Genomic DNA, 14,778 nt, shown 5'->3' on the forward strand with positions numbered 1-14,778 from the left:
GACACGAGCAGTTTTGTCACTCTAGAACAAATCAGCTGTAATGCCTCACAGAGGGCAGCAGGAAAAAGGAAGTGTAAAGCACGTACATAAACATGCAGTGTGATATGTATAAACCTACCAACAAACACAGAGCTATCCGAATAGACAGCATAACATTACTACATAAACTATTTGATCTTGTTAAGAAAAGCTCAGGCATAATTCTCTCAAATGTAGTCTAGCAGGTAAACAACATGCAGATTTGCCCCCTGCAGGTATTTTGATTAATTAGCAATCTGCATAGGCTGATGTGTGAAGAAAACGGGCCTGAAGAAAATAACTGGCACATTTGAATATATTTTATTTGTGAATCCAGAAGCATGGCCAAACTGTACTAAATCAATAGCCTTAATACATGCCACTAAAGCACACTTAATTTTTTTCATCTGCATAAAGCTAACAATGTGTGTGTTTGGGTCTTGTCTTTTGTTGTTTTTTGTTTTTTTTTTTGTTTTCCCTTTGAACAGAGAAAAACAAGTAAGCTTCATGTAGAGAGGGGAAAAAACCTGCCCAGCAGACAAAACATACAAATGTTTTTATCTGGATTCAATCCCATCAATCCCTGTGATTGGACAGAGTGCTGGATAATCTCATCTCCCTTTCCCACGAAAAGCTGGACCAGGTGATCTTCTGAGTTCCCTTCCAACCTGGGCTGTTCTACAGTTCTAAAAACCTGGGTGGTGAACACTGTAAAGAGTGTTGTGCATTGTATTTGTATAAGGTTTGTATTTCCTTTTCATTTCAGTAAATCACCTCTTTGAAACATTATAACAAAAGGAAACACTAGATGACAGTTTGCCAAGCAGCAATAACTCTTACAGTTTGACACTAAATCTGATTCCAAATGTGTTTATTGTGAGAGCTTTACGTGGAAAAATGCTAATTCACCATTCAACACCTTTTAAGCTGCTTCCAGGTTGGGAGGACTTAGATATTTCTTTAAGGACTAGTAACAAATTTCTTGCCAGGATCTAGTCAGCATACATTACAGAGAGACTGGTCAGTGGCCAGAAACAGGCAGACTTCTACATTTACTGAAGAACAAACTGTACCAGCTGATAAACTGCATTTAAATTGCCAGCATGGTATTTTAAAGCTGAAAGACATAAAGCAATAACTTTCAAAATAGGGGCTATTTTTAACTACGTTAAGAAGTGTGAAGAGAGGAACCTATCTACATTTTAACGATTTCAAAGGAAGCAACCTGAAAATACCATCTCACCACCACCACTGATACTAATTACAGTTAAATGTCTTTCCATGAGGTGTGTGCAATTTCCGGACTTATTAAGGCTCTTAAATAACATCTGGAGCAGATATAAAGGCACTTCCCAGATGGGTAAACATTTTCATTACAGATATATTAGAAAGATCATATCTATGTCTTCTTCCTTCTAAAGTCACTCCAGTTCTTGGAAACACTTAAAAGCTGTTTAAAAACAGGCCTGTGCTGTGCCCACAGCCAGTTCCTCTCCTGTCCTTGCTCACTGATGCAGTCCCTAATACAATGAATAAATCATCAGGCGTTCTGAAAAACAATGGTGATACAAACCCAGGAGACTCCAGAAAGCAGATGTTTAACCTTCTTTGCATAATGCTCCAAACCCATAGAGTGGTAGATAATTCAGTATTCCCACTGTTTATTTTCCTATTTGTTTTCCTGATGCCACTAATCACCAACCTCCTGGACAAAAATCCAGTACGGGGAACTACTGCGCTTTAGGTATGGATCCCCCTCAATTTCTTACAAACCAAAGGAACAGCAAGATGATGATCTCAGTAGCAGTTGACAGTCACAGTGCACTGCAGATATTACATAAATAGCCACAACACCGCCCCCAAAAAAAAACCAAAACCCCACCCTAAAAAAAAACCAAACAAACAACTTCAAACTAAGCACTTGAGTTCTGCTTTTTAGAAGCTCCTTCTGCCCCATGCTTTGCAGGTACCAGTAACTACAGGTCTAAGTAACTTGGGGATATTCTCCCTGCTCTAAAGGAAGGAGCATAAGGAGTAGCTCAAGCAGCTAGGAATAAATGGCAACAGAAGGATCTTTGAATTCTGATCAGGGAGTTGTATTCTGTTCAATTACATGTGGATTCAAACCAATTTTATTTAAAAGGCTTGCTTTCCCTACATCTGATCATCCATTACAACCACTAGCAGGAAGCTTCCTTAAGCACCTTTTGTAATACAATCTGATGCAAGAACGAAGCCATTCTGCTCACTTCCTCCTGAGTCACACCAATCCCCCTCTACACTTGTTGCTTAAACACCCTTCCCTTATCAAAACCTGTGTTTTTCAAATCACAGTCTATATCCTGGAGCTTAGCTACTTCCAAGGTCAGATTATGAAGGCTACAGAAGCACTGAAAACAAACTCAGGACATGTATTTAGAGTTTTTTTTACTGCCTCATGGAGACCCAAGACTGCACAACTGGTAACCATGACAAATTCAAAATATCTTTGCTAGTATCTTCAGACTGGAGACAGGGTGAGAAAGAGAGTAAGAAAGTCCCTGCCCTTCCTCATCCTGAATGAGTTGTTTGTTACTAAAGGTATGTCTTTAAGCTGCCCTAAGCAAAAGGCTTATAAGGGACAAGGAATGTAAAATTACCCTGCAGGAATGTAACATTTTCTTGACCTTGTAATTCCTATATAATGCGATCTCTGGTTAAGGCCACATCTTCTCCTGCAATTTAAATTGTAAATTTTAAAGCTCTTGCTAAAAAGTTTACTTTAAGACAACGATTTCATATTCAAATATACCTCTCCCAGACTAATTTAAAAGCTTAATGGGAGTATTGTGTGGCATGGCAGTGACAGCACCTTCTCCACACGCAAGCCAGTACGTGAGGGACAAGTTGTTGCAAAATCCAAGCTCCGGAAAACACAACAGCTTACAAGCAAGTGCTGGGTCACTGGGGATTACTATCCTGTGGGAGCAAAGTAGGAGATTCATCTAAGCCCAGTCAGAGTGGTGATCAAAGGCAGCACTGAACACCCCTTGCAGAGGTAACACATTTCAGTGTCCCATGAACTTCTGCAGCTACAACACGGCTGGTCAAAGCACAGCTGGTAGCAAGTAATCTTTTACCTTTCTTGCTAAATGGAAATGATACGTATCAGAAATGAAGCCTTTCAAGGCAAAAAAACGTCATAGCGGCTTTTATTTGTAAAAAAACCCAACAAACCACAAGAGGAGGCTAGTTTAAGAATACTGTCAGCCCTCAGTTAACTCTAGATGGCCAGAGAAAACAGGCACTGTCCACAGCTGTTTTACTGTGCTCCTCTAAAACGGGTGCACAACTGAGGCAGAGGTGCTTCAGATAACTCTCCCCAGTGTTATAAATGCTTAGCTGTCTAGAAGTGTTTCAAGCAAACCTACATGAACCAGTGACTGCAAACCCACCTAAACCAACCTAAATCTTTGCTTTGCTGAACAGTTAGATGAAAAACCATGAAGTGAAGGCAGGAGGTGCTTGTTGAGCAGAAACTGAAAGTTGGGGAAAAAACTGTCACCCACAATGTCACGTCTCCCCTCCTGACATCCACCCCAACCACCAACCTTAGGAAAGAAGCAGAAGATTATCCAGTTTTCTAAGACAAATGAATCACAGACACCGATGTTCAAAGGTAACAGGCTGCATTGGGAAATCATAAACAAAAGGCCAAAGGATTTTAGAGAAATCAAGAGAGACAAGCTAATCTTACTACCCTGGGAGATAACCAGCTACACACCCTGTTTGCAATGATTAGTAAGGGAACTTTGTGTTACTTAAACCAAAGCACTAACTTCAGTGACACTTCCCTTTTTGGCAAGGAGGGTTTGAAGGGAGTGAAGCAAATGCTTTCGGACTCCTCAGTGATTGAGATGCTCCCTGAATTATGTAAGTAAAAAGCAGAATGAAGGAAAAGGAAAAGCAAATGCTAACAGCATTTCTCTAGGAGAAACAAAATTGTACAGAACTATATGCCTCACTACTTGTTTCTACTCAATAAAAAGCCCATTTAGAGACCACAAAACTGAAACGTAAAACCCAAAAAATACCAACCTGAGAGTGCCTGAAAAAAACCTCATCGTTTTCACTTTCTTTGCTACAAAAAAACAAAACAAAAACAAACCAACATATTACAAATACAAAACCAGACTTGCCTTGTAACAAAAACAAGCAGGACTTCTACACACACAGGTTTTTAGATGCTTGCTACTGCTGCACACTTACTAATTCATTCAGTAAACGAAGGAACACTCTGGGCTACAGCACTTCAGGCTGATAAACGATGCATTTTTGCTTCCTCTCAGGAGCTATTTATGAAAAATACGTCATTTAATTCCAGTGCTCTTAATCCAAACCAATACAGCTCTCCCAACAAATGTTAACTGTGGAGGGAATTGTCACCTCAGTCAAGCAGAGTGGGGCTGTTACAGCACTTGTAGAAGAGAGAAACACAAAGGGCTGTACTCCCAACCAAGAAGCTGGGTGAGACAGGCCCTGCAGTCACCTGCGTGGAGCTTGCTGGTTCAAGTGGTTCACAGCTGACTGCTTTCCAAGTCTGCACCATCAGCATCTTCAGTGCTTTTCCTAACAGGCTGGGAGAAGAATCTTGGTGGCGTATGCTACTGAGCAGAGCCAACACAACATATATAGTGCCTCCATACCATCCTACTAATACAGTGGGTAATGCTGTTCTGCAGCATAACTGACATGCTCATAGCCTGTGGTGGAAGATCTCTTAGGCTGTACTAAAAACACAGGGAAAATAAAACATATATATATTAAAAAAAAAAAAAAAATCACCTTTCTTCAGATAAAATTTCCATGTCATCAGGTTCTGTTCTGTCTAGAGGCCTGGATGAGCTAAAGCTTTCCATACTCTGTAATACAGTAAATGTTAAAGCAGTAAAATACATAAGAGAAACAGATTCAAGCTGTAGGCCAGTAAACAGATCAAATAAAGAAACATCAACCAGGACTTCTAGAAACAAGGCAACAAGCAGAGTCCTGCCTGCTGCACATTTATAACAAAACAAACCCCGCATTTTATTGCCCACAACCTGCCAAAAAACAACAGCTGCTCACTGCTTTATCTTTCATCAGACAACCTCTGTTGTCTGTCTAACAGAATTATGCTGCATAGTACCCTGCCAGTTCCCATATTTGCAGACTGACAGACAGGCTGAGCTTGAGAGTGATTCTGTGGTACGTACAAGTCCTGAAAGAGCAGGTACCAACACCTGTAGCATCTTTCCAGCAGAACTCCTTATGCTTATCTTAGAAAAAACTTCCCTTCTCAGCCAAACCCTTCCCTAGTTTCCTCTTAAATGGGCAGAACAATGCAAGAGACTGCCATATGCAAGAGATAATGACAACTTCTGCTAAAATATGAATGCAGGGCAAGAAATTCAACTGGTTATGACAACTTGTTCCGAAATTTGTCTTGGCTACCATTAGGAACTTTAACATTGTTGTCCTCTAAGAGCCTGAGAGAGCACTGTGAAGACAAGTCATGTTGCCACTTTGGGCACATGTCCAGGAGGTTTTCTACCCTGTTTTTTGAGAAAGTCCCTCTTAAATAGGAGCAAGTCAGACAGTAGAATGGAATGTGGTTCTTGCCCCAGCCCCTGGAACTGTGTAGACAGACTTCCTGGGGCAGTCACAACCCCCTCTCACTTGCTACACCTCCAGCCCCATAAGGTGACACAGCCCAGGCATTCCAGCATTGCTTAATGTGATTCTTCAAGTCCTACTGGTACCTGGTTACCATGTTTCTGTAATACATTTACAAGCTTTTAATACTCTGTGGTTGGTTTGTGGAACTGACAATTTTTCCACCTCCGACTTATGCTTTTGAGTCAGATGCAATTAGACAGCTAAGAGGAAAGCTTCCATGCACTGTCCTACACGCTCTTTCACGCTTTGAAAAGTGGGAAGGTTCAGAAAAAAGTGCCTAAGAAGATACATCACAAATATGTTTACAGGATGAAGGCCTATTAGCAAATGTTAAGGTGCAGGTTATGTCCTTTGATACTCCAAGTAGGTAGTCTAATTTGTGTCATTATCTGACGTGTAAAGATGTAGCCAAAAGAAAGCTAAGCCATCACATATCCTGCTGGCAGTTTCTGAAATGCAAGTATGAAATAAGCACACTCATGAAAACGTAAAAAGTAGCCTTTGCTCTTCAAAATGAACAGCATCATGCTCTCTGCAAGCTATTTCATAACAATACTCCTAGTTGACAATCCCCCTATGATGCTTTCTGTAGCAAAGTAAGCAAGAAGCACACTGATGGTCATGTTGGTCAAAGGGTTTTTTGTGCTAGGTTAGTCTATTTTATGTTCCTTTCAGCCTCTGCCTCTCAATGGGAGGCAAAGTCCACTGGACACAGGTAGGTTTGAAGATATTTCTTCTGGGCATGTTTTAGGACTTTATGATTGTTTTTCAGGTCCACAACAAAAGTAGACACTTCTGTCAATCCTTCCCAAATCCCAAGTCAAATTCTCATTTACATTTAAACTGCTTCACACTCCACAAGTACAGAGAAGAGGTGCAGAAAAGAGTGTAAGCACTTGACCTTTACCTGTCTTAAAGTGCATTGCTGCAAGCAAAGACACAGAGTGTGTCTATCTCACTGTGCTTTCATGAAGTATCACGTGAGAAGGTTACTGATACTGAGCACTAAATCTAAGCACAGCCTAAAATTTTTAGCAGCTTGCATTCTTTTTATCACAAAGGAAGCCAAATTAGCCTCTCTCTAGAATCTCTGCAGAGCGTAAGGGCACTAGATCAATTCAATTTTGTGAATTAAACAAAATGAGTCCCAACACAATATCATACTAAGAATTCATAGCAGTCTCTAAAACTTACTCAAGTACAACTGAAGGAAACACCCTATAGCTTGGAAGGACAGTCTTTTCCCACAGCTTTCACTGTTACTAGCTGTGGTGCCATGCACAGGGATGCATAGCACTTCTGCCACTGTAAGCAGACCCTGCATTGAAGCATGGTACAGTTTCTCAGCTGCTGACACTATAATCTGTGTTTCATTTGGTTGAGAAGAAAGCTTATTTCAGTTTTATTCTACAGCATGTAAAAGTTGGCAAACTATCTTCTACTGTGAAGGTTGTACAAGAATATGCTGGGCAAATTCCACAGTATTCCAGATTTTTAGGACATTATATCAGTGCCATTTACCTCCTCCACCAAAGTTAGCTAGAGGGATCACCTTTTGGATCAACACACTAAAGTGTTTTGCAAATTGCAGTAACACACAGACTTTAGGGAAAAGGCATAAAATACCTTTGTCATCTTGTTATCAAGTCGTCACTTGCCATCTACAGTTTCAGAACTTAGGAGAAATATAAAAATAAACTTGACCTGAACATATGAAACTGTCTGAAGTTCCAACCCCCTTGCAAGACTTTTGAAAGAAAGAAGACTTACTTCCTTTTCCTCTTTCCAAACATGCTTCTCTGAATTCAGACAAAAAAAGCAAAAAGTTGTGGAAAGAAAAAACGACTATAGTAAGAGGATCATAGCAGAAATACAGCTTCTCAGCTGCTTCATCACAAAGGCTGTAAGTGCAGAATCCAGTGTTCCCCATAGTCCAAAACAGCCACTTATGTGTACTGCAGGCAAAAATGACTACTCAAGGGAACCAGACGTGCAGAGAAATTAAAAAGACACTTTCCTATTCTAGTCCTAGGTGTCAAACAGTGCAGCATGTCAGCTTACCACAGGACTGTCCTGGTTGTCATTAAGCTCCGAGAGCTTGGTGCTGGATTTCTGCCGCTTTGGTTTATTCCTTTCACTAAGATATCCGGAGCTGTTGTCTTGTAATTTTTCTACTTCTTGAGCAGCTAGAATACAGTCTTCAAGACTGCTGAATCCAGAGGGAATGTTTTCTTTGTTGATGACTTCCCTAAAAAGAAAAGGGATGTTACAACAAGAGCTTGTTTAAAACACTCTCCCGCTACATTTATGGTAGCAATAGAGAAATACATTATGCTGACTGGTGCAGTTCCAGCAATATCACCTACGCCCTATGAAACCAGTATCTCTGGTTCTTCCTACTGCAGCAAACAACACACACGGTGCAATGCTAAATCCCACTGAGGAGTGAAAGCCACGTGTATGTACCTCAGGTGAGAAACTATGAGGATCAATGTTTGGGACTTGATTCACTTCCCACTAAAGTCAACACAGAGAATCTCATTGAGCTGGACTAGCTCCTGGCTGTCTGTGGTATTTTTATAGAGAATACACAGTGTATTTTCCTTTGAGACACGTGCTTTCAATTTAAGAAACTGATTCACAGCTGTGGTCCAAGGATCTCCTTTGGCGCATGACACCGCATAATCGACCTCCTTACTCATATTGTTAAATGTAAGAGCATTTTGGAATTGAGTGGTACTTTAGCTAAAAGCTCAATTCCTATTTAGGAATTACACAGAACAGAAAAGGGAATGCATCTCTGCAACAGCAACACAACTGCTAGGACAGAGAACTGTGCTGCTACGTTGGAAGCGGGACAGGCAGCCTTAAGTCACCACGTGATGCTGGGACTCTGGACTCTGGACTAGCAGGGCTTGTGTCTTTTTTCCAGAAGCCTGGTGTGTGGCTTATCTTGCTCTGCACAATTAGCCTCTGGGTCCTTCAGCATGCAGTTGTTTCTTCAGAGCCTGTTTAGTAGTCTTCTCTCTACTTTGTACAATAATGAAGACACATACATAACACATTAGGGCAACAGGGGAAGCACAGCGCATCTCATTCTTTATCATCCTACCTTGCCAGAGGCTAAATGCAGGCTGCTTATACTTGACACTGAAACTGGGATGTTTGCTAACTGTTGTATGTGTGGCTGCCTTGTACAGTGCTGTGCAACTCCAAAGCCTGCTTTCACAAACATCAGGAGAATTTATCTAGATTTGTACTGGTGGGACAAGAAACCAGTTACTCCGTAGTATCTGGACAGTGCCAGCATGGAAAAGAAAACCAGAAAGTTTCAACAATTTTCTAGATCATGAGCCTCTAGGTTTTGTTCGTGGAAGGGAAATACAAAAAGGTATTATAAATCTATGATTAAACTTCAAAGATAATATATTTGCTTTTGTGGAAGCTTTTATAACCTTCTGAGCAGATCAATTACATATACACAGCTTGCAGATCATGTAGCCTGCAAAGCCTGGGAGTTCACCTATGTGTTTTTGTGATAAACACTCTTCCTGTCTGAAGTCCCATCTTGTGACATTACAAATCCTCTTGTGATCCACCACAAGGCAAGGAGATGAAATCACTGACAATCAAAACAACAGTGACAACTGAAAGACATTTTGAAAGGAATTCCCAATTTTGATAATTCATGGAAAGGAGTTCCAGCAATCTGACCTAAGGGAACCAGGGAAAACAATTTGAATCCTAGCCAGCATTCAAAACTTCCGATGTGCTTTAAATCCTTGGCTCCAGCTGAACCTAAACAACTGTGTCAACCATGTGCAAAGGTGGCTCTATAATGCACTGCTGAAAAGAAGCCCTGCAGTACTATATGCTTCCAAACACGTACGCTAGCCAGTCTCTGACCTACTTACCTGAGAAGCCTGTCAGCAGGGCTACTAAACAAGAAAAACTACTTCAGAGCTGCTGCCAGATACTTTGGTGACCTGCAAGTGCTAATTTCCCAGTCCACCTTCACAGCATATTTTCAGTCACTATGTAAATGGATTTTTATAACCATGGATTTTTTTTACAACAGTAGCATTGATAAATTTCTGTGAAATGACATGGCTGCAATATTAACATGAGGTTATGCACCTGTATAAAAGTGGCTTTATATAGGAATGTGCAGATCCAATAGGACTTGGGGAATTCAGCACCCAGGAGAAAACCCTCAGAGACTAGATGTTATTTTGGAATATAACTTGAAATCCTAGCAAACCAGTACTTCAGCCAAGAACACACATTCTTTACAAGTAGTGGTGGGTAAAACCTAGACTATGTGTAAGTACTGAATATAGATCATGGCCTTGCAAAGCCTTTGTTCCTCAAAGATAGATATGCCTTGGGCAAGTGCTGTTAAGGCTGTGGTGGCAACATATTTGTACTGCACAAAGTGGTACAATGCCACAAGTAGAGGAGTATGAAAGGAAAAATAGGTATTATTTTTACTCTTTGACGGACATTTAATGTAATTAACCGCTAAATCATGTTTAAACTTTGTGTAACAGGGTGGATAATAATTCTTAAATTCTGATTACTCAAAAGGAAGATTTTTCTACCTTCAGACCAATGCCCAAGTCTCCTCAATAAACCCAGACATAAGCTGTGCCTCCATATACAAAAAGGAGGCTTCATCTCATTTCCGAAGACATTTGGAAATCAGAAAAGTATCTAAACCCGATGTCTTTATCTAAAGAAAGTTATAGGCAATAGGGACATAGGCTTGTGAATTTCCACTAAAGCAACAAATACTGTAATTAAACAATTCCAAATACTGTAATTAAGAACTCTACTATACTGTGTAAAACCCCCTAGATTCTTATCATGCTTCGCCACACTCCATGACCTCTAATAAATTTTACATTTCTCAGCTCTAACTGATGCTCTGCACAGGCATTCAGTCTGCTCTAAACTTTCAACTCAAGGGCCAGAGTATTTTGCAACAGAACTAAGCATTGCCTTGATCAGAGGATGTAACTAGGGTACACTTAATCAAATACACTCTCCAAAACAAAGAAATCAGGCTCATACATGTCTCTGTTTCTCCGGGCTTCCTCCTGCTCTTTGTGGTGTCGCCTCCTCTGCCTGGCAGACACATTAGAAGAGGCTGAAGATGTTCCCGATTCAGAGTCCTCTGAACTCTGGCCGCCTGAGCCATGAACATCAAAGAGATGCTGCTCCACGGCTGAGCGGATTGTCTTCTCTAAATACCTGTCAAGCCGAAAAATAAGGTCAATTGAGCTCAAAGACTTTGTGGAGCTCCCTCTCTGCAAGAATAAATAAAGCAAGGGTATCCAAGGGTTATGTTTTATTATGATGGCAAGGCAGTGTAAAATGTCCTAGGGCCATGACATCTGCGAAGAGCTAAGCTTCAGATATCCTGATGTTCAGGTCCCTCAGAACAGCTGAACCTTCCCAATTCATCTTGCTCTTTCTTATTTCTAGGGATATTTGAACCTTCAGTAAATCAGCTAATTTTACTTACTGCAACAGAGACACTGGTGCCTAACTTTCACCCTCCACTTCAATAGTCCTTGCCGTGGCAAAACTGTATTTGATACCCAGCCATGCTGACACCAGTCTCTTGTGCAATCCCAGCTCAGTGAGGCAACATCATCTGCAAGAAGGTGATTCACAGCTGTCTCACAGGGGGATAAGAACACACAAACAGCACCTCACTACAAACTCCTCATATGCTTAAATTGATGACCAAGCACAGGTTTGGTTCTGAGTTCTGTTTCTGCACTGTTCTTGTGCTGTGAATGCACTCACAGCCACCCTTAAGTCTAGTGTGAGATTGCTTTCAGTCCCGCTGGCAGTAAGAGGGCTTCCACACATGCCACAGCAAGGGAGCCTGTGCATTTGCATCAGCTAAAGATGTGAGACTGCTTGAACTTTCAACACAACCAAATCTCCTGACATTTTCTTGTAATATTTACTTCCTCCCTCAGAGGACATTTTTATGGGCAAAATCTATTTTTTCCCCACAAAGATCATTTCAAATCACATTTTTTGTGCATCCCTGCCCCATCCCTGTTTCTTGCAATGCTTTAGGTATCTGCTGAAGAATGAGTTTTCTCAAACACGCCTGTCCAAAGTCCATATATAGCTCCTAGTGCTTTTTCCATAAATAGAAAAGTTATTTGCAGCATTTGCTGGTTAATTTTCAACTGTGTAGCTGTAAGTATGGGAACCTCTACCTGGGCTGACTTCTCCAGAGAATTCTAGAGAATTCAGCAAAAGTTTTTGTCAAGTTGCTACAGTTGTTAAGTCTGCTGACACTGCAGTTCCCCCAAAAGTCAGAGATCTTAACAACTGCGAACCCCATGTGGATTAACTAGGCAAGTATGTCCCTGTTTCATGTATTGACAAGAATCAGTTCTGCAAACCCATCAGCCATTGGCACCTCCAGCTCTGGCAAGGAAGCCAACTCATTGACTCTGCTGCTCCCAGTTACGGTAGCAGCATTGAGCCAGGTCCTCTGCTGGGATGTAGACAAGAGCAAGAGGATGACACAGTGCAAATAGCTTCTCTAAATATGCCAGCTCTGTCTAACAAAAACATCACAGGCACAGCATGAGGAAAGAACCATGGGCCTAAGAATTCTTCCGAAGCAAGTGATTTATTATCATTGCAGATGCTTCGGTTTGGGAAACACTGTCTTTGTGTAAGAACAATCCTTAAAGAGAAATCAAAGAATAACCACGAGTACTTAAAAAAGCTCCAATATACAAAAAATGGTAGCTACAAAATTGTAAGAGACACTTACTCTCCTGTAGCAGGAATGTTACTACTGACTTGTGATACGTGGGCACTGTGAAAAAGAAAAAGAGAGGAGAAAGTTAGATCTAATTATCACCATAACATCTTAAATCCTCTTGTTCTTTGCACCACTAAGATTTAAAGGTCTAAGCTGCCTCAACAATTGCATGTGCAGGCCACAAGCACATGCCGCAAGTTTTCCCTTTAAGGAATTTTCACTTCCATGGTGACGTGGCACATTTTGGCAATGCCAATATCCTCAAGAATTTCCCTGTCATTCCCTTGCAGTAGGCCAAAGTCTAATGGAAAGTATTTCAACCTCAACATGCTGTGTATTTTTTTGTCTTTCTTTTGAGGCTGACTTGAAAAACTTATACACTTAAAAGAGGGCTTAATATTTAAGAATGCTTAAATATTAACAGAGGACAAAGGCAAAACACAGGCTTTGCACAGCTCTCCTGCCATGCTCTGATATTGATATTTTTTGCTTCACATTTTAAAAAATAAAATGTATGCTGTCTTCTTTCTCTTTCCCCTCAGACTGTTTTCAGGCTCAGGAAGAGACAATGTGATTGTAGGTGTCTCTGCCCTTCTGCACAAGCTGACATCTACCTTGCACAGCTGTTGTCCCTTTGCCAAGCTGAGTCCCATCCTGACCCTTCTTCCCCTACACTGACTGTGCTCTGCAGATAAGGTGACACTTTTTGCCTATTCATCCCTCCTGTGATCTTTGTTAAGTCAAGTAAGTTATAGGCTTAGGGGTTTCATTTCGATTTATCCCTGTTATCAGCAGAGGAATTAGCAGTACAATGGTTTGATACATTCCAATGAAATGGCACTGTCTGGCCACGATATGAGCCAGGCTGGATGCAATATTCGCTTCTTGTCAAAACAGCCATTCATTGCTTTCAGTCTTTACTAGCTTCTCCCAAATGGTTTCAATGCAAAATCATCAACAGCTGACTTCCCTTCACTAACCAAAGGTTCTCCTCTCTGCTTCCTTTCACTATTTTGCACTTCACCATACAGATCTAGAGCTAGCTAAGAAGCTGTGGCACACTCATGATAACTACTCTGTGGCTTTCCTGGGTTTGAGTGTCACCTGTGGTGGAAGATAGAGGATGAGAAAGGTAAACCAGGGGCCACTACATCCAGTTTAACAAAACAAAGAAACCAGCCTAACTCCTGTAGTGAAGTACAAATGCCAAACACCAGCTGCAAATCAGACTTGCAATATGCTTAAGCTTCCTTCAGCTGAGCCAGTGTGTTCACTTCAGTGTGGCTAAAGCAGTGCCCTAACTACATGCACATCCCTTCTAGTCCCAGCTTCACACAGTGCTAATCTACAGTCCAGGCACAGATCCCTGGAACAGTGGCACAACATGAAAGCAGTCACAGATGTGCGCCAGTATATCCCACATTACCTGCACAGCACCCAAGCTGCTATGTCATTCAGATGATCTTATGAACAGAAGACATACAAACATGTATCATTGTGCTTATTGTTACGGACATGCAATTTGCACGTAGGAAATAAATACATAAATCTGCAAGATCCCTCTGTTTCCACATGTAACATTGACTCTTAAGTACTGAATAGTGCTGCAATTTGAGGAGCAAGAGCATGTTTCAAGCACCCTACTTGCTTTCCTGTTCACTTACATAAACTATTTGGCCCCTTCCCAGCCCAGAACTATTCTTTAAGACCTGGCCTCCCATGGGAGACGGATTAACAAGTAAGATGCTAGTGTGATAGGCTAAACCACATTATAAGATACAATTTATGTGCTGACTGCTGCTCGCTCCTACATGTGTAGGAGCAAGGTAATATTGTATTAACTTTCCACAATATTCAGATGCAATCCGTACTGAGCAGGGGTGTCTTTCATATCACACTTTTCTTCTTTGTTTTCACGTCCAGAAAACGGTACTGGAGGGGTAGACAGGACTGTTTGGATTCTAGGTTTTTTAAAACATCTGTAGGGTATAGGTATATTTACACATCAGACAAGACAGATCATCTCAGGAAACAGCTCTTCCCTCTATTTCCAGCAGGAAAAAATGCAAACTCCTGTTTCACATAAACTTAATAAAAGGCTAAATACTGCATATGAGAAAACTTTATGCCATTAACTCCATCTGCTGTATTCAAGGCCAACAGTCACTTTCTGCAAACGACCTGCATGACCAAAAACACACCAGCCTCTTTACCTGAGAAGCAGTAAAAAGAAGAAACAGAAGATGAAGCTGCAAAATATT

General features: G+C 41.0%; 1 protein-coding gene across 12 annotated transcripts in view; it reads right to left on the reverse strand.

The window, feature by feature from the left end:
• The window catches only part of FAM13A (family with sequence similarity 13 member A), a 130,109-nt gene that overhangs the window by 25,211 nt on the left and 90,120 nt on the right, over window positions 1–14,778 (reverse strand). For 8 of the 12 annotated variants that reach the window (XM_062637585.1, XM_062637586.1, XM_062637584.1 and 5 more), the window contains 5 exons: window positions 12,527–12,571; window positions 10,789–10,968; window positions 7,777–7,963; window positions 4,843–4,919; window positions 4,096–4,138 (listed from right to left, as the gene is read on the reverse strand). In XM_062637585.1, coding sequence (XP_062493569.1) covers window positions 4,096–4,138; window positions 4,843–4,919; window positions 7,777–7,963; window positions 10,789–10,968; window positions 12,527–12,571 — 532 coding nt within the window. The remainder of the gene's footprint in view (window positions 1–4,095; window positions 4,139–4,842; window positions 4,920–7,776; window positions 7,964–10,788; window positions 10,969–12,526; window positions 12,572–14,778) is intronic. The other 4 variants (XM_062637590.1, XM_062637589.1, XM_062637588.1 and 1 more) reach the window with 3 other exon arrangements.

This window comes from Pezoporus occidentalis, unplaced genomic scaffold (assembly GCF_034315485.1).
Source record: "Pezoporus occidentalis ecotype Australia unplaced genomic scaffold, CSIRO_AGI_Poc_V1 ctg53, whole genome shotgun sequence".
Lineage (NCBI taxonomy): Eukaryota > Metazoa > Chordata > Aves > Psittaciformes > Psittacidae > Pezoporus > Pezoporus occidentalis.